Genomic DNA, 20740 nt, shown 5'->3' on the forward strand with positions numbered 1-20740 from the left:
AATGAAATAATTTAGTTTGTTTGTAGTTTTTTTTTAAATTAATATTTGTGGGGTAAATTCGTAAATTTACCCTACCAAGTCACCGAGTCAGTTTCTCTTGTAATTTTATGTTTAACTTGGCAATAACAGCCGGAGAGCTGAGCACTATTGCATGGACTGGTACCTTTGTCAATTCTTGCCTAGCCAGTTAAATTGCTAAGCATAATTTGCTGCTTACCAGCTTTAAAGTGGGCCCTTACTGTCAATTTGATTTATGACAAATTGTCAAATTGAAATAATAATTAGAAACTTCTTTTCTTTCCTTCTACTACAAACAGGGCCTGCAGTTTAGTACACAACAACCACAGCCATGGCTGATACAGATCCCGAACTAGCCCATTTCATCACAGTACAGGGCCAACGCCAAACCTTCCAACAACTTGTCTACAAGTTGACAGACACATGCTGGGAGAAATGCTTTGCGGACGCTCGGCCTGGTGCCCGCCTCGAGACCAAGATGGAGACATGTTTTGTTAACTGCGTCGAACGGTTCATAGACACTACAAATTTAATTGTGAAGAGACTGGAGACCCAACCGTCAAGGGGCTCGTCAGGCAGAGGGGGTCTTGATATGAACTTATGAGTCTCGCTTACCGTTAACGGACAATCAAGGAACCTCAACCCCCCCCCCCCCCCCCCAACAACTGAGTTACTGGAGACTTTTGAGATGCTGGCGGCAGCAGACTTCACGTTCCTTTTTTTACGGCTCTGAGCATGCGTACACATGCTCAGTATAGAGTGCATAGGTCTGAGCACACGCAAGAACTAAGAAAGTCTCACATTGAAAAGAGGGCGCAAATCCATTGCGACACTAAGGGAAAGAAGGCAAATTTTAACATTTTGAACAGACGGAGACATTAAACGACACGTCGTTCCGGTGCTTACTGCACACAAATAAATGATGTCACAACACAAATTCATGTTCAATATGCAAGACAGCCTTCTACTTCTTGACATTAATTGAAGTTCAGATCTTTGTTGTTTTGGCATTTCAAGGGGCACCAAGGCAATGAAAAGGGGCACCAAGGCAATGAAAAGGGGCATGAAGGCAACTAAAAAGTATCAGGTATGGAATAGAATACAGTAATATGCACTCACCCTTCCAAATTGTGTTTGCAGAATTTTCTCTCTTCTGTTTCCATCGAGTGATGAGAAAAAACTCCTGAAAGTAGAACTGTCTTCTGTTTCTATTCTTGAGTTGATTCTACCTGACCTTGGTTTTTATGTTGTTATATTATAAAGCATTCATGCAAATAAAAATATTATTTCAAACAAGAGTTCATTATTTGTTATCTTGCTTTATTTAAGTTTCCATTCCGTTTGTTGAAGTCAAGCTTCGTCTCTGTTCAAGTTGCTTTGTTACACTCATTTATTTTAACCCTGACTACATTAAAGACACTGGACACTATTGGTAATTGTTAAAGACTAGTCTTCTCCCTTGCTGTATTTCAACAGATGCATAAAATAACAAACCTGTGAAAATTTGAGCTCGATTAGCCGTTGGAGTTGCGAGATAATGAAAGAAAAAACGCCCTTGTCACACGGAGTTGTGTGCTTTCAGATGCTTGATTTCGAGACCTCAAAATCTAATTCTGAGGTCTCGAAATCAAACTCATGGAAAATTATTTCATTCTTGAAAACTATGTGACTTCAGAGGGAGCCGTTTCTCACAATGTTTTAAACTATCAACAGCTCTCCATTACTCATTTCCAAGTAATGTTTCATGCTAATAATTATTTTGAGTAATTACCAATAGTGGCCACTGCCTTTAAAGGAATGGGGCGACACAAAATATTCAGAATCTACATATGAACCACCTCAGTCCATAACTTATACATTATTTAAAATGAATAACATACAATGTACACATATGTAAGTATCACTCACTCAAATATCTTGCGGGTTCAATAACAAAATAGTACCTGGGTGTAATGAGACAATTTTCTGGGTGTTAGGAGACAATTTTCTGGGTGTTAAATTATTCTGGGTGGAAGGTAGCCTTGCGCAAGGCAGTTGCATTATTCACTTCGAAAAAGACGCCGTTGTAAACCCATCCGTATACACTGTGCGTAGTGTGTGTGTGATCACACCGCACGACCCACCCGTATACACTGTCGCATCGCTGAATACCTGTCGTACGACTACTGTGCACAAGTCATCCGCACTCGTACCACTAACCGCATGAGGCCAACGCATGCGGTTGTGTATGTACATAACGCACAGTGTATACGGGTGGGTTGTGAACGGCGGTCTTTTTTCGGAGTCGATAATTCGACTGCCTTGAGCAAGACTAAGTGGAAGGAGACAATTATTCTGGGTGTGAGGAGACAATTTTTCAGGGTGTAAGGAACAAATTATTCTGGGCCCAATTTTATAGCGCTGCTTAGCGGTAAGCAAATGTACGTGCTTACTGTAGCTGTATTTCACCTTTTCGTGTGATTACGGTTAGCATCGCTATGAAATGGAAATCGCAGTTAGCACAACATCGACCGCTAAGTAGCTATATGAAATTGGGCCCTGGGGTAAGGAGACAATAGACCGATTCATTAAGCTCCGCCCCATTGCGTATTGACCAATCTCAACCCATTGCAAAAACCAAAGTCTGACATGCGTGCGCGTATGCTTGGCGCGCGCAACAGAGTTGTGCATAATGGCATTGGAGAGGCTCACGTGTTCTTGCTCACACGTGCGCTGTGGGCGGAGCCTAATGGATTGGTGTATTATTCTAGGTCTATGGAGTCAATTATTCAGGCTGTTCCCTGAGCCACAAACAATGATATCCTACTTCAAAAAACGTCACACTGCTGTCTACAATCGTCTATCAAAAGATCATACACTAACTCAATGGTTTTGCAAAACATCAACATATAGTTATTATTATAAACAATAATTATCTAAAAAATAAAGCAGTATATATAACTGATCAAAATAAAGAACAAACAAATGGAATGTTGATTAGCTAAATCCATTAATGTGTTTAAAGATATTTACAATTAAACATGTTTTGCTAATGAATATAAAACTAAGTTAAAGGGTTGCAACAACAGTGATTTTTTTTTGTAGTTTTTGCAGAACCAACTTGCCCACACCAATTTGTTGTGACTGGTTCATGTACTTTGCCCAAACACTTATTCACTGCAAGGAGTTGCCAAATTGTGCAAGCAGGGCCAAAATGTGCATGAAGGGGCCAAAATGCACAAGAAGGGACCAAAATGCGCAAGAAGAAGCCAAAATGCGCATGAAGGGACCAACATGCGCAAGAACAAGCCAAACTGCAATAGGAAGCAATGACCGCAAACTTGTCAAGCTAAGCTCCTTCCAGTTTCTTTGCATACAAAGAAACACAATCTAGTTCATGTGAAAGTCTAGGGTTTAAATTTATAAACCTTGTGAATAACACATCCTCAGCCGTGACACTTGTGTCCTTAAGCAAGACACATAACCATTGCTTCGTACTTCGGATGGGACATAAAGCCGTTGGTCCCATGTGTTGTGTAACGCATGTAAAAGAACCCAGTGCACTTATCAAAAAAGAAGGGGTTTTCCCCCAGTGTTCCTGGCTGTAGCTGTTGTATGCGCCGTAGCACCTTGTAAACCCTTATAAGGTGCAAACTAATTGGGTCTCAGAATTCATCACTGCAATAACATATCTTTCTGAAAGTTTGTATATATACTCAGCGCCTTGAGTACCTTGTTTGGTAGATGCAGGCGCTATAATAAGACTTTGATATTATCTGCCTGCCAGTGTTCACATGGATTGTGTTTTGCAATGTCAGAGAGCACTTTGTCTAAAATAGCACCATGGAAAAAGGGAAAGCTCAAAATCTCCTGTGCATTATAGTGGAGATGCAACTGAATATGTACGAGGTTTAGTAAAACAAATACAACATGATTTGGGGTGGACAGTCGCTATTAGCTCCCCTCAGTATTTGAAGTTGTCAAACTAGTTTTCTCTGCTTTGCCTTAGGAACTAGTGCTGTCAGCTCATGAAGCTAATATCATAGGTCCACCCTCAAATCATGTTATGTTTGTAAATTGTCTGGCCCTTAAACTTTGACAACAAGTGTTCTTAAATGATAAACTGAAAAATAGTATTAGCTGTAACAAACTGCTTTCAAACCAAAATGACCAATGGTATAAATGAAGAAATTAAAGTTAGTGGCCTGACGGTTCGACCCTTGCAAAGTCTTAGTCAGCTTTTGAAAAAGACTTTGCTAGGGTCGAATCGTCAGGCCACTTACCCAATAAAATGAGAACAAGTAAAGGTGCAATAGAATGCGGAAGTCACATGCCATTTCTAGCATGGGTCGTAAGGTGTGCAATATTAAGTATAATACAACTGTCACATTTATTTGGCAAAACTTTGATAACCAATTGAGCCAACATTTTCACAGGGTTGTTATTCTGTGCTTATGATGGGATACACCAAGTGAGAACACTGGTCTTTGACAATTACCAAACGTGTACAGTGCCTTTAAACAATACAAGTGATGTAGTTATTGCGTTTGGGTTAAAGAACAGAGACTTAATGTCAACAACCATTCTTCTGAATCAAGGTTTTAGCCAGGATTTGGTAAAAAGTGTTTCAAATTTTTCGCTTGAAACTTAAAAATCGGTATCAAAATTTTTCGCTTACATTACATTTACATGTAAATGACGAAAAACACAAGGTGTTCAAATTTAAAACGGGGTTACCAAAAGACACCCATACACTAGACTTGTGGACAAGTCGTTTATGGTTTGTCGCCGGTGTTGGCGACGTAATGATTCAGGTCTTGAATACTGCTCTCTGTAGATCACTGTACTCGCGCAAAGCTATAACCTTTTTTGAGGTATGGCAGACGTGATACGCGCGCGTCACACTGATGCCACGCTCACCATGTTTGTGGTCATTAGGTTTACGTGTAAACGCCGCGTCGCCTAAAATGCGCACTTCACTGAATAACATACGTTCTATTTCTATGGTCAATACGCACAATTTACCACAACTTTACAGTGTTGTAGCATTGTGTTCGCCATGTCTCAAAAAGGCTTATTGGCTGCTGACTACTCCCCTACTTAAGTGAGATTGACAGTGCGAGAGCAGTAGTCTCGGGGGGGTCAGCAGTCTGACAAAAACATTGCCAGTGTCGCAGGAATCGAGAAGAGAGTTGGAATGCTATCACCGCGCGGACATCAAATGATTCGTCCACAAGTCTACCCAGACACCTCTCTGGCACCACTTTGATCTGAATGATTTGGTGAGAGAATTACCGGCGCCTGTGTAGTAGCAAACCACCGCAATGAGCAAGATGAGCTTTCCAGCACTGGAAAGAAGTAAACATGGTATCAAAAATAAAAGCCACCACACAAAACATAACAAATGAGAAACAAAGAAAAGCTCAGATTGTAATTATCACTATTGAAGTCTTTATTCCTTAACATTTTTCCCTAATGTTTGTACATTCAAATTAATTTTAGCATTTTATTAAATCTTTGTTGAGTGAGCACCAGAATTTCCTCTGGCAGCAAGATGAAAGCATTGTTAAAAATTGTTTTGACGCAGCGTCAAAACTTTGGGCCTCCGCCATGTGCTCAAAGTAAAGGATTCCGCGTACACTTCCACAATTTGAATTCTCGTTACGGAAATCCAAAGTATCGCAGAAATGTGAAACTTTTTACACAACCGTAAAAATTTGCAAGGCAGCCACAGGGATTTCAAGGGTACGTTGAAGACGCTTCCGAACAGTCAGGGCTTGTCTCCACACTTCGGATAAAACCCTTTGAGCATTCACACTTTGGTGAATATTAAAAAGTTGGCAAACACCTCAGCTCATACTAAATGCAAAATGGCCAAAAGAGAGTGATTTTCCTTTAGTCACAAGCAGGATATCAGTCACAAGTTGTACATGTAGCATGGTATTTTGACTGGTAACCTTAAGTCGATAACCACAATTTTGTTGTGCTTAGCTACAGCAAGGCAGGGATGTTGGGGCAGCGTGGCAGGGATGTGGCGGCAGAGAGGCAGGTATCTTGGGGCAGAGATACATGTACATGTATAGAGGCAGTAAGGCAGGGATCTTGGGGCAGAGATATTGCGGCAGCGAGGTACAGATGTTTGGGCAGAGATATTGAAGCAGATAGGAAGGGACGTTAAGGTAGAAAAAATTGATCACTGGGATATGATTGAGGCGGCTGCTGAAAGTAGTAAGTTATGCAGCCAATCATTTGAATAGCAGAAGAAAAAACTTGAGTGTACCAAAACATCTCGCACAATACCCTGATAAAGGCCTAGACAAAAACGCTTTATGATCACGCATTATAGCCTCGCGGCATAGGGACTAGCAAATAAGTAATTTGACTTCACCGGTAAGTAGAGTGAAGTCGACTGCTTTTTTTCCCAGAACGATTACACTAAGAGAAGGGAACATTCCCTTTAAAATTAATACGAGAATTTAAAACGGTGGTACTGCAAGTACCATTTTCTGACAACTCAAATAAAATACACCATACTATCCTGACGGTTTGTTGTGTAATTGAACAGTTGAAGCAGTCTCTTGTCTTTAGCTGTCTTATCGAATATAAAATTACTGTGACTAATTTTAATCCGATGACCTCAGATAAATACTGTTGATCAATACGTCTGCTTATAGCAATCACTGATTGATCATTTAAAGATTAATAATAGTACATAAAAGCATATCTATTTACCAGATTTTTATTAGTTATTTCTGTAGACAAATCCACCTCAGCAAAAGGACAATCAGGAAGTTTCTATACAGGAAAAATGGTTTGAGCTTCAAAAACAAAAATGAAAAATCAAAGCAAAATTGTAATCCGGAGGTCGTTGGTTCGACTCCCACATTGTTCAACCACAAATCATCATTTTTTTTTCAGCGAACGGAAGAATCAAAATCTAAGACCCGCTAAGCACAAAAACTATGCTTAGCAGAAGAGGTAACCAACCCCCCTAAACTAGCATGAATGTATGTATTACTAGTGTCTAGTTCCCGCTTCTAGAACATTGCTTATACTGTACATTCGCTCCCTGCTAACATTTTGCCTAGCAGATAAACTAAATAGTTTTCTGTAGTAAAAATAATAGTTTTCTTTTTTTTATATCTGAGAAATTGTCCGCTAGTGTATTTGTACCCCTCCAAACTAGCTTAGATATTTTTGTACAGTAAAACAAACAAAATTAAATTGGGGGAGGGGTAGCACTGATTGTCCTTTAAGAGTTTGTTTGTCCTTGCCTTTCTGTCCGTTGGACTCCCCCCCTCACTGCTCCAAGAAGGAGGGTGTAAGCTCGTTACCAGACTTTGGTCGAATGTTGAACTGTTTGAGGGTGGCGTCGAGGGCCTGCTGGTTCCCAGAGAAGTAAGCGGAGATGGCATTGTGGAAGAGTAGTAACTGCTTGTGCATGACCTTCACCTAGTTGATTAGAGAGATGAAACGAACAAGTACAGACATTTAGAAGTGGAAATGTGGGTGAATCCAGGCCTCGGAATAGCCCACACCACCCACATCAGTTAGCCATTTGCATGTTAGATTTGAAAATTGTCTGGTAAAATGACATGCTTGATAACAAGTTACCAAGTAGGATTTGAAACTTTGCATGGTGGAAATAAGATATAGAAGAGTTTGCGGTAACACCATGTAATGACTATCTCTAAATGAGTTGGGGTGGTTCTGAAAAAAACCGTTGGATTAAATATGCTCTACTAATAAAACTAAATCACAGCGCTTACACAAAAATGATTAAGTACAGGAAATTTAATTAAATAAATAGGTATGTTTTGATCATTTTCTTGAATTCGAATTCCTCAGACTATCAGGACAGTTGCTTTGTCACATGATTAGGGGGAAGCTTTTGCATAGTTACGTAAGAGACGGTGAACTCCCATACACATTTATGAATGGATGTATATCACACAATGGTACCAGGGCCTGTTCATCTGGAGGTTGCCTTACAAAAGCTTGCCCCGATTCATGTGACATAGCAACTGTTGATATTGTCTGTAGAATCCAAATGTAAGCGGTACATTGCAAAAAAAAGAATTCAGTCAACAATGGTACCAGGGTCTGCTCATCTGGAGGTTGCCTTACAAAAGCTTGCCCCGATTCATGTGACATAGCAACTGTTGATATTGTCTGTAGAATCCAAATGTAAGCGGTACATTACGAAAAAAAGAATTCAGTCAACATTTGAGACGCAAGCCCTGTTGAGAGGCCATCAGAATGTCTCACCTTATTCTCTTCCAGGAATCTGAGTTTGACCGCGACGTCTTGCCTCAGCTTGTCGAATCTCTCCTTCTGCGTTTCGTACTTGATACGGGCGTCATGTAATCTGGCTTGAGTAGTGGCATCCTTGGGTGCCAATTGTAGACTTTCCAGGTCCGCCCGGTAAGCGTCATACTCCACTCTAATGAGGAATCAGAGCAGAGTGGTTGAAACTTAGTGTGATGCTTTAATTTATCAAATTATGTAAAATGTTATTATAGCTCCTATGTTAACATACATGACATAGACAACATTGAGAAATTGTCAATTTAAGTCAATAACCATTACTATGACTTTTTGGGGGTCAAGTGGAAAAGTATGTCAGATTTGTGGCTGTTGACGGCTGCTCAGGGCATGTTGGTACAGGCTGTTTCCTGACTGCTCTGGTCTCAATATTAAACAATTATTCCACTGCTCAGGCAGACTACAAATAGAAGTGTTTTGCCTTATTTATAAACCACTTCTTTCGTTGTCACTTGGCGAGCAGAGGGCCTTGCGATTGAACTCTGCTCAACAGCAACTAAAACATGGTGGCTTGCCTTATCATGCACTCCAGGCCTTCCATGCACATAACCCCTGTTCTTTGTGAGTTACACCGACTCTCTGTTCATCTTAGGATTGAGTCAAAGTTGTTGCTTCTAACCTACCGTGCTGTCAATAACCAAGCTCCATCATACATGTCAGAACTACTTGAAATTTACATTCCCACATCCCGATCTGGTTTGTGATCAGCTGCAAAAAATCTTCTCAGCAAAACCTACATCATGTCAAATCCTACTAAATCATCTGGGGTGACAGAGCTTTCTCCTCGTAGCATTTCCCCGGTTATGGAACTCACTTCCAAATCATACATGTATGACTTCTTTATCACTTGAGGCTTTCAATAATAGGCTGAAAACACTTCTAAAGTAAACCGCTTAAGGCCAGAGTCATGTGTAAATTATGCTCATTCTATGCTGTTGCTTTTCTTTTCATGATATATTTTGCTCTATATTTGGTAGGGATTTATAAATGTTCTATATTATATAACACCCAAGCAGATCCTTGCCATTTGATTGGAGGATTGTCCGTCACGTGATAGCAAATAAAAGTACCATTGCACGCTGAGTCACTCACCGTGCTTTTTCGTTCCATCCGAAAAGTACCATTGCACGCTGGCAGCGTGCAATGGTACTTTTCGGATGGAACGAAAAAGCTGAGTAAAAACATCACTGCGTGCGCGTGTCTTTGGTAACGCAGCAGGTGTTCTGCAAGAAGGCATAGTAAAATTACTAGCATTCGGCTTCTACAGTTGAAATTGTTTGTTTTGAAAGTTGTATCTTTCAATCAAAATTACAAGGTTCTACTTGGATGTTATATAAAACAAATAATGAATGTTTTTCATTCGTGCAATGGTGTGAATATGTTCATTCGTTGAAAGCTGGAATGTTCCATTCAACTCGGCTCCGCCTCGTTGAATAGAACATTCCATCTTTCAACTCATGAACATATTCGCACCATTGCACTCATAAACATTCATTATGTGTATACTATTATTATCTTACCTCGCTGATTCATACTGTTTGACAGTAAGCAAAGTGTCCTCCATCGTCTTATTGCACAGCGTGCTCACGCTGGATGTGAAGAAGGTCAGAGCACCCAGGAGCGTCTCGCCGTTCCCGCACAACGATTTCTGCGTCTCAGCGTTGTAGCTGAACTCCTCCGACAGCTCCGTTGATTTCTGGGCCAGCTCTCCGAAGGCATCGCCTAGAGAGCGCTGTGTCTGAACCACCTGGAGGGGATAGATGAGAGAAGACTCTGAGGTCAGGGAAAGTAACTAGATCGCAAACAGGGATCAAGCTTTAAAAGTACTGGACACAAATGAAAATCAATAAGTTCAAACCTCATAGTAAATGGACCCTTTTCATGAAATATGTGTGCGCACTAACATTTTGGTTGGCAAAAATGAGGGAAAATCACGATTGTGAGTCTGCTTCGCATGCATGATTGTAATTAGCATATTTCATGAAAAGGGTCTATCGTCCATGTAAAACATGTGAAAGTCAAGAAGATAGCAATGCGACCTACATGTAATACCTCGCTCTTCGTGTCATGGCTTAGCGGTTAAGAGCACTGGACTCAAGCTCTGGGTGTTTCTCATCCGCAGAGTACGAGTTTGAGTCCCAATCATGACAAATGTGTCCTTAAAGACACATGTGTCCTTAAAAGCACTGGATACGTTTGGTAATTGTCAGAGACCAGTATGCTCACTTGGTGCAGGTGTATCCCAACATAAGCATACAATAACAAATCTGTAAAAAATTTTTACTCAATTGGTCATCGCATAAATTGCAAGAAAATAATTTACAGTAAAAACACCCTTATTGCAAACTTGTTGTGCTTTTAGATGCCTAATAAAGGGCTTCAGGCCTGAAGTATGTTATCATTTGAGTGAGAAATTACCTCTTTCTTAAAAACCAGTTACTTCAGAGGGAGTCATTTCTCACAACGTTTTATACATTCAACAGCTCGCCGTTCCTTGTATATTTTGAGTAATTACCAAACGTGTCCAGTGCCTTTTAGACCTACAAAGTAAATTCCCTTCCGGTTATATTAAAACCAACATACAAGTATTTATTATAAAGAGAAATTTCCTGACTGAAGATCACCATGCCTAAGCCATCTATTTAAGAAAATCTCTCGTTCAATGGTGTGAGATAATCTGACACTAGAGGGCAGATTAATTAATTGCCAAACTCTTCCAGTGGTGGTCTACGTTTATCCAAACACACTAATGACTAGGCACTATAACCACATCAGGGCCCAATTTCCTTAAGCTGCTTAAAGGCACTGGACACGTTTGGTAATTACTCAAAATATATATTAGCATAACGCTTTGGTAATGAGCAATGGAGAGCTGTTGATAGTATAAAACATTTTCAGAAATGGCTCCCTCTGAAGTAATGTAGTTTTGAGAAAGAGGTGATTTTACTCACTGAAATATTTGAATCTGAGAAAGACCACAGACCTGAAGTCTTTCTCAGGCATTTGAAAGCACATAAATTTGTGCAAATTGGGGTTGTTTGTTTAATTATTTTCTTGCAACTTCGATGACAAATTGAGCCCACATTTTCACAGGTTTGTTATTTTATTGATGTCACGTATGTTAAGATGTACACCAAGTTAAAATACTTGTCTTTGACAATTACCAAACATGTCAAGTGTCTCTAAGCAGAAAATCCTGCTTAACTTCAAAAGCTTTGGGGTGAAAAATTTCCAAACCATGTTACTTCCAAGGAAATTCTTTCTCAAAATGTTTATACACGTACTATCAACAGCTGCAGTGCTTATGGACATTAATTTTTTTTTTTTTTGTATTTCCCAATCTATGACCCTATTTTAAGGATTGTTTGAACTTCAGACAGATAAATCGAGCGATTCAAAGCTGAACACAAAATGAAGCAGTCGAACCCAATTTCAACATTTGATCCAGTTTAAATAAGAACACAGGTCACTTTAAGGGTAGCAGTTGGCTCAAGCCCCCTCAACTGTCTTCGGTATTACAAAGAGAAAGGATTCCAAAGTATTGGATTACACTGGAATAGTACATAGATAAACTGGATTAACTTGATTGAGTGATCCCCAATTATGCAGGTTTTATCCTTATTCGGGCTAATCCTCAGCTGAAAATAATCCTGATTAGGGTCAAGCTTCCGTACATGTATTTGAACTCTACTCTATTTCAAACACTAACAACAGTCCCAGGGGAAACAATATTTTTTATTTTTTTTTTCTGACTGTACTTTCTCCCTTCCCATGACTCAAATTCTAGTAAAAATCTTCATTTGGCCAACAGGTCTTAAAACTCCATACTGTTACTGACCAAACCATTTTTTACAAGATCTACACTTTGAATGTGCAACTACTCATATAAGTGATTTTTGCGATTGAACAAAGAATTGACTAGAGTGGGATTCGAACCAACGACCTCCGGATTAACGTGCCAGCGCTCTACCAACTGAGCTATCTAGCACTATGTTGGCGGTGTTCCTATTTTGTCAATATCTTTGGTTCAGGGGTGCCAGTCAGAAGCCATTCAACCGTTAGCTGCCGTGTAGCCAGGGATCACACCCAAATTACGATAAAACCTTGGAAGCGGCAGCCAGGGGATCACCTTCTTAAAGGGGATGCGACTTTTTGTTTCAGATATCGATATAGTGTACTTTTACTAATGTGTACCCTTCAGAAAATGTGTAACAGGTACAAAACTGATTAACAAAATGTTACAAAAATTGTACTACCAAAATATTTTCTACATAACATGTTATTTTACAAAATATATGTAATTGGCACTGACCATTCAATCAAATTATAGCTAGAAATTTGATTTATTTCTTGTTAAGGTTTGGACTAAGGCACTCTTCCAGTGGTGTATTATTACACCTTCCCTTCATGTTAAAGGCAGTGGACACTATTGGTAATTACTCAAAATAATTGTCATCATAAAACCTTTCTTGATTACGAGTAATGGGGAGAGGTTGATAGTATAAAACATTGTGGGAAACACCTCCCTCTGAAGTTACGCAGTTTTCGAGAAAGAAGTAATTTTCCACGAATTTGATTTCGAGACCTCAAGTTTAGAATTTGAGGTCTCGAAATCAAGCATCGGAAAGCACACAACTTTGTGTGACAAGGGTATTTTTTCTTTCATTATTATCTCGCAAACTCAACGACCGATTGAGCTCAAATTTTCACAGGTTTGTTATTTTATGCATCTGTTGAGATACACCAAGTGAGAAGACTGGTCTTTGACAATTACCGATAATGTCCAGTGTCTTTAAGGCAAAGTGAAATCATGAATGAAAGTTGGATTAGAGATGGCCAGTTATTCTTCATATTGGTTTAGAACCATCGCCTATCTGAAAAATAGCCCAGGGCCCAATTTCATAGCGCTGCTAAGCGGCCGATTTTGTGCTTACTGTGCAATTTCTATTTCATAGTGCTGCTAACCGTATGCACACAAAAAGGCATGCTAACCTTCCGGTGCTTACAGCACAAAAATAAATGACGTCACAATGCAAATCCACGGTAAACACGCAATATGGCGGCCCAATTTTTCTGCTAACCTGTAAAATACGCTAAGGCTTGAACAAATTTTTCTGCTACAGTAAGCACACAAATTTGCTTACCGTTGCAGCACGTTGAAATTAGGCCCTGTTCATTCTTCCTGTGAATGCGATTGCGAAACAAACTTTGATGTCACAAAATCGCAACGAATAATTTGCGTCAGTTGACTTGCGCTCAACTCCCGCATAACATTCGCTGAGAAAACAGCCATGTGACATACAAATTTGTACTGCATTCTCATTGGCAGGGAGTATGAACCGGGCATTAGGAATGGGCAGTTACTTTTCATGTTGGTTTAGAACCACAGCATACCTGATAGAAGTGATTTGTCAATGTCCGTGCAAGCTTCATGATGTTTCCATACTTCCGCTGCGTGTCCCTCAATACCTCAATCTGAGCCTCCAGCTGCAAGTCCACAGTCCGAGAGGCCTTGCCGAGTTTCTCTTGAACCAATTGACGGGTACACTTGTAGGTGGAGATACTCCAGCTCTTCAGACTGTCCAACTGTTGAAAACAAGAGAATGGGAATCAAATTATTTAATATAGGATTTGAGGCATTGCATGGTGAGGTATCAGTGTATTTGGTTTGCAGTATAACACCATGTGTGTATCTACTTGCCAGGTAGAGTTAGTTCTTAGGGAACTGTCTTTCTTCATTCTACTACCGCGTGCGTACTCCACGTTGCTAGGTATTCTTACGCTTACAAGGCTAGCGTTGAAATTCGGCGCTTGCACAGTAGGCAGAGAATGGTGATGGTCAGTGTGCAGAATTCAGCGGTAAGCAGAGCCATGAAATTTGGCCCTGATTAGTCAGGTTTAAACAACATCGGTCAGTTAGCTTACATGTACTTAAAACATTGAAGAATAAATGAGTGCACTACATTGCACTACTACTGAAATAAAGGACATGTTGGGCAGCAGATCAGGGTAATTTATCTGTAAACTTATGAATTACATGTACATGAGCTTTGTTTGATGTGTTGGCCTACTCTATAAATTACATGTATAATATGAAGTTTATTTGGTGTTATTTTACACTTAACAATGTGTGTCAATAAAAAGATTGATGGCTTGATATAAAGCAGGAAATGTATATAAATTAGTATCACACCTCTACTCGCCCATGATTAACACTTGGGGTTCTATCATGCACCACTAAACCAAGTACACAGCCAAAACTCCTATCTGAATTGTGACTGATGAAAGCACAAAGTCTTCAAAATGTACTCAAACTTCTGCAAAACTTGAGGGCAGCGATATTTCCTACGACACGAGGGCAGCAATATTTCCAAGACTTATGGCGGGCAGCAATATTTCCCAAGACTTATAGAGGGCAGCAATAGTTCCTAAGACTTGAGGGCAGCAATGTTTCCTAAGACCTGAGGGCAGCAATGTTTCCTTAGGCCGTGTCCGAAACGGCGACTTCGGCTACAGCTACGGCTAGATCGCGCGCGTCTGCCTATTCTTCAACACTGGTAGACGCGCTGATCTAGACTTAGCTGTAGCCGAAGTCGTCGTTTCGGACACGGCCTTAGATTTGAGGGCAGTAACAATTCCTAAGACTTGAGGGCAGCAATATTTCCTGGGACTTGAAGGCAGCAATAATTCCATAGACATTTGTGGGCAGCAATATCTCCTGCTACAGTAAAACTTAGGAAAACTTAATATGCAACCAATTTGGGCAGTGAAATTGCAAGCTCCGCGAAATTTCCTCAGCCCATGTTCAAACACTCCTCACCATGTTTACATCACATGTTTAATCATGGCCACATGATCTCCTCTCGACCAATCAGAATGCATGAATTGTCCAGGACCCAATGTCACGGCTCTGCTCACCGTAAGCAAAGAATCTGCGATTACAGAAGCACAGAATTCTTATGGCATACATATTTCACGAGTTAGCAGGGAACTTTTGCTTCTACGCATATATTCTCCCCATTCTAGGCATTATTCATTTACACAGCTAGCGCAGAAAATTTGGCGCTTACTCAGGAAGCGAAGAATGGTGATCGAAGCACAGAATTTGGCAGCAAGCAGAGCCATGAAATAAGGCCCTGTTATTTATGAATATGGCATACATGTACAAGGCAACATTCTATACTCAATTCAGCTGTTAATTTTTGTGGCATTCCTTGTTACCACCAATATAGTAGAAAGTAGTGTGTAATGTGCTACCAACATTTAAAACCCCCACAAATATAGCCTGATCAGAACATGCTTAAATGTAAAACAGTGTGGAAATGTCTCTTGGTTCCTGAAAACAAGATTTCTTTATGGTAATGTTTGTGGTGATGAAACTGGAGTGACCATTTTATTAAAATGTACCTGATGCATTGTAGATTGTAAGCCTGCAGAAACCTGTGAAGAGATTATACTAAATGTTATGTTGAGGGACGTATCCTTGATGTTCATTAACAAGGGAATCAATGTGTGGTCAAGAGTTTTCAACTAGTGGTTTACCAAACGAGGCCTGGTGATTGATAATTTTACCGAGACGAAGTTGAGGTAAATCATCAAGAACCAGGCCTCGGGGGGTTTAAACCACTAGTTGAAAACCGATTCAACACACTTTGATTCCCATTCATAAATACCTTTTCGGTCAAAAAACCACACTTTTTGGTCAAATAAACACAACACCCCTCCAGCTACTGAAACGGTAAGGCCCTCGGGTAAACAACTCATTATAAGGAGATGCTGTGCTTATGCGCGTATCACGTGATGTGGCACAACTGTTTCAGCCGTTGCTCTCGGCCAATAGGAATAAAGAAATATATAATCACAGGTGCAAGCTCGCGTGTCACGCCAACGTTTCAACACTTTTTTCTGGTCATAAACAAAGGTTTATACACACCCACGTGACGCGCTCTCAACCATTTGGAATAGCGAAACTGTCTGAGGTATTTATAAATGAATATTTAGCTTTCTAGAAAGACTCTGCTAAGGTCGAAACGTCAGCCCAATTACCCTTTTTTTTGTGCATTTATACCATTGGTCTTTTTGGTTAGTAAGCAGTATGCAACAGTTAAGTTTTATTTTCTCAAATAAAAGTCAAATCGCAACAATTGAGCATAGTTAGTTTGAAGTACAAGATTAGGTTCCTTGCTATGCTCTTTTCTATAAATGGATACTGTTTGGTTTGTGACTCTGATGAATGTCTGGTTTGGATTGAAAGCTAAGGAAATCTCTCCCCTACTAGTTTTATTTAAAATTTGTTCATTTAAGTGACTGAACACTATTTGCTCAATGCAAGTTTTCTTAGCCTGGCATTTAACCAGTTTTTAGGGAGGTACTTGTTGTGGCCTTTACCCTGTTTTGGGGGGAAGCCCTTCATTGTTGCATATTACCCTGTCTTAGGGAAGCCCTGTTTTTACGGAAGCCGTTGTTGGGGCATTTTTTACCCAGATCTTTTGGGGAGCCCTTTTTGTTGAATTTACCGTTTTTAGGAAAAAATAGTAATTTATTCATTTATGTGTGTAGTGTAAGTTTCAAAACAATTTTGCTCAAATGCGCTGAACAATAAAATATTAATAACTAATAAAAGAAAATACACTAAACATGCCCGATGTAAGGACAGTGGATCCTCTGGGAATATGAACAGTTACATTTGGAATTTCAAAAGGAAAATCAAATCCTTTTGTTTCAAATTTGTCGGAGACAGACTATTGGAATTTTCAGCTACATTGCGGTCAAAAAAATGAATTAATGAACAATTTTTTTTAAGGACTCAAGCAAATCTAAGCGATAAACCACAAATCCACTGCATATGTAATTGAAGTTTGACACAAAATCTGGCATTGGTTGGAGCCATGCAGCCCATCAGGAAATTATGCACCAGTCGTCATCTTCATTTGATCAACGCAGAAATGACACCCGTGAGCCCCGGGGGCTGAAACAGCTCTAAATTGCAACCACTTAAATAGCGATGAGGATTCTGGTGTGTTTCCACGCCGATGATCATAACATAAAGCATGACTGGAGGCTGCCAGCTGCTCTCAGTAGGAAAAAAAACACCTAAATATCCGCAAGACACAGTAGAAGGGGGTTTTAATGGTTTAAGGAATGGTCTTTCCTCCTTATGTTTGTCTTTTTTCATTATCTAAATGTTACAGACCCATTTGTTTCTGTGGTGGGCTTGGACAACCATAGAAGAAAAGGTGCAACAAAACAACTTGTTTTGAAAAGGGGAGGTATACGTTTGGTTAATCACTCTTAAAATTAATGTCGATAACAACTTTTGGTTAGTAAACATTTTACGGTATCATTTCACTTTGGACTAATGTGGTTATGGAAAATTAACTTGTGGTTACACAAATTTGAATCTGAGTTTTAGCATTTTTGACCTAAAGCTTTTTCAGATTGTGCATTCTAATTCTGAATTATTCTTCCTGCGTGGACATAACGGCTCCAGATTTTCGGCAAAGTCTAGAAAATCACAAGCAGCTTTTGAAATGAAATTTTATTGATTGCTAATCAACGGGGCATTTTAGAAAAAAAATTGTTTTGCAGGATGCTTATAAACTACCATAATACATGTAAGTACACTTTCGGAAAAAAAATTACACAATCTTTTTCGGGTCATCACCAAAGTATGAACCTACAAAAGTTGACTGCTTTAAATATATCCCTAACTTTGTGTTTTTAAATGTTTCAGACAGTCTGTTTTACTATGCTGATTGTATTGTGTTTTAAAACCCTCCCTTTTACTCCTTTTTGGGGGTACAATTACTACTTACATTTTTTACTTGCCTCTCACTTTCTTGTTCTTAGTGTAGTTGTTGTGTGTGTTTCTATTTGTTTTTCACTTGTAAAAAAGCGAAATCAGAGTATAGATGGAAGAGTATCATGCCTGTTTAGTGGACAGTATTGTATTATTTGTTATATTAGAGTCATTGGCCCAAGCCAATATACCTATATTTGTGTTATAATTTTATTTTGTGATTCTGAATAGTTTTTAATTTCTTAATTGTGTAGTTATAAGCCAACCTAGAACAGACTGGACAACGACCTTAAAACCGCAGGAATTATTTGTTGTACTTTTTAAAATCTATTGGAAAAAAAAATGTAGTTTAAACACAATTCAGTGTTAGGCTCCGAAGTTAGAATATTTAAAAAAACCAAGAATGAAACAATGTTATTACCTTAGCCTTAGCAATGACTGACGTGGACACCTGTTCACCGGTCTGGCCGACTACCGGGGCCATCGGAGTGCCTCCAATCCCGGTCATTGGTTTACCGATGGATGTAGTCTGCGCTGTGGGCATCGTGGCCACTGGCTGCGCCATTGGTTGACCTGTAGGGGGAAATGTGGGCCGTACAGCTGCAAAGAAATCAGACAATGATAGGTGTAGATTAGGTACAATATTACGTTTTGAATGCTCTGGGCAACTCAATGGTAACTTGCATTGAATTGACAACTAAGTGTGAAGAAATGTGTCATAATACAAATCAGTATGGCAATATCAACGCATAATCTTTTAAGACAAATCCTGGGCCCACTTTCACGGCCTTGCTTACTGTTAGCAAATAATTGGCGCTTACAGAAGCAGGGAATTCTGTGCTTACATCAAGCGTATGTCACGGGTTAGCGAGAGATTTTGGCTCGCGTGCGTGCGTACTCCACGTTACAAGGCATACTAGGCTTACACAGCTAGTGCAGAAATTTGGCGCTTGCTCTGAGCAGAGAATGGTAATCGTAAGCGCATAATTCACTGTATAGCAGAGCCAAAAAATTGGGCCCTGGTGGTTTGTGACTTAGACTACAAACACTGACTTCACACATGGCTTCACACATAGTCCATTGTATCAAGAGTCCAATTGCATCTGGCTCTCTCCACATGCATGCCCCCTTGCTAAATAGTGCAATACAGTAAAACATTGGAAAATTCACTCCCAAAATGGCACAATCGACATGATCGTCGGTGAATTGAATCAATAAGCACCATAAGATACCTTACTGCACATAACTTGATTTGTTACATTATATTATTACCCTAAAGATATGCATTTACATGCTACATAATTGGTTTTACGGAGAGATCACATGTATGCATTCATTCATCACCTTAAGAAATTTAATTGAAAGATTGAAGTGCAAAAATGCATATATAATCAATTTCAATGGTTAGATAGCAATGTACCTGATGTACCACATGTAATGGTTTACATATGAAATACACCAAAAGACCAAATCAAACACAACTCTCTATAAACGTACCTGTAACCTTTTAGCATCACAAATTACTGACAAAATGGACAATAATTCAACTAATTACCTACGTGCACTACCTTGAAATTCCCATACACACATGTAGGACACACCAGTTGATTGTGTATGAATAAATAAATTATGTTAAAGACTGGGTCGTTTAGCTATTTAGTATTGTAACTGCACTATGTGTAGTGTACTGGTACATCTGCCGTTAGTGTACAGCCTATCTGAATGCAGTAAAGCGTGAATGAAATCACCCAAACCAAACAAATGGGATGGTCCCAAATGCGTTATGATGGCTACAGTCGTGGGAGTGCGCCTGACGTTATAAAAACAAACAAACACTTTTATGAACCCATGAGAAATGAAGACTAGCTCTGCAGCTGTTCATGTGTTTCTAGAAGCTGGACCACGTTTCAGGTTTTGCAAACAAAAAGCTGGATGACTGAGTTATAAATACAATTGACATTATTACTCCTTGCGTGGTTTCATTTGTATTACATGTAACAGAATATTAATAGATGTAATAGAATATTAGTCTCTTTTGTTGTGTTTTCACAGGGCATTATTAAAGAATAAACTAATTGGAGCCACATACTTTTAAAAGGTTTTTACACTACAGAAATTTAGTGTGAGAATAATTTTAACTTTTTGAAAGTACTACAGAAATTTGAATGTGAGAATAATTTCACTTTTGAAAGTTTTTTGTGTAATGGGTTTCAGTCAGATTTCTTATTCTACACCATCATTATCAGCTTTTGTGAGAGTCATTTTGGGTTAACTAATGAATTATAAGTTACACTCATAGAGCTATGATATACAGTGTAGGTGTCTGGGAGCAATATCTGGAAACATACTACCAATAAGGTAATAATATCTAAGTCTTATATAGCGCACGTATCTACCAAACAAAGTACTCAAGGCGCTGAGTATATAATACAAACTTTCAGAAAGATAGGTTATTGCAGTGATGAATTCTGAGACCCAATTATTTAGCACCTTATACGGGTTTACAAGATGCTCTGGCGCATACAGCAGCCACGGCCAGGAACACCAGGGCGAACCCCTTCTGTTTTCAATAAGTGCACTGGGTTCTTTTACATGCGCTACACAACACGTGGGGCCAAC

The 20740-nt window shown here is 39.4% G+C and overlaps 1 protein-coding gene across 3 annotated transcripts in view; it reads right to left on the bottom strand.

The window, feature by feature from the left end:
- Positions 1-5425: 5425 nt before the first annotated feature.
- LOC117293615 (arfaptin-2-like) overlaps positions 5426-20740 on the bottom strand; it is a 31464-nt gene continuing 16149 nt past the window's right edge. For all 3 annotated transcript variants that reach the window (XM_033775976.1, XM_033775975.1, XM_033775974.1), the window contains 5 exons: positions 18543-18721; positions 13717-13908; positions 9843-10069; positions 8266-8440; positions 5426-7449 (listed from right to left, as the gene is read on the bottom strand). In XM_033775976.1, coding sequence (XP_033631867.1) covers positions 7297-7449; positions 8266-8440; positions 9843-10069; positions 13717-13908; positions 18543-18721 — 926 coding nt within the window. In that variant the 3' untranslated portion in view covers positions 5426-7296. The remainder of the gene's footprint in view (positions 7450-8265; positions 8441-9842; positions 10070-13716; positions 13909-18542; positions 18722-20740) is intronic.

Source organism: Asterias rubens, chromosome 8 (assembly GCF_902459465.1).
Source record: "Asterias rubens chromosome 8, eAstRub1.3, whole genome shotgun sequence".
NCBI classification, from domain to species: Eukaryota; Metazoa; Echinodermata; class Asteroidea; order Forcipulatida; family Asteriidae; genus Asterias; species Asterias rubens.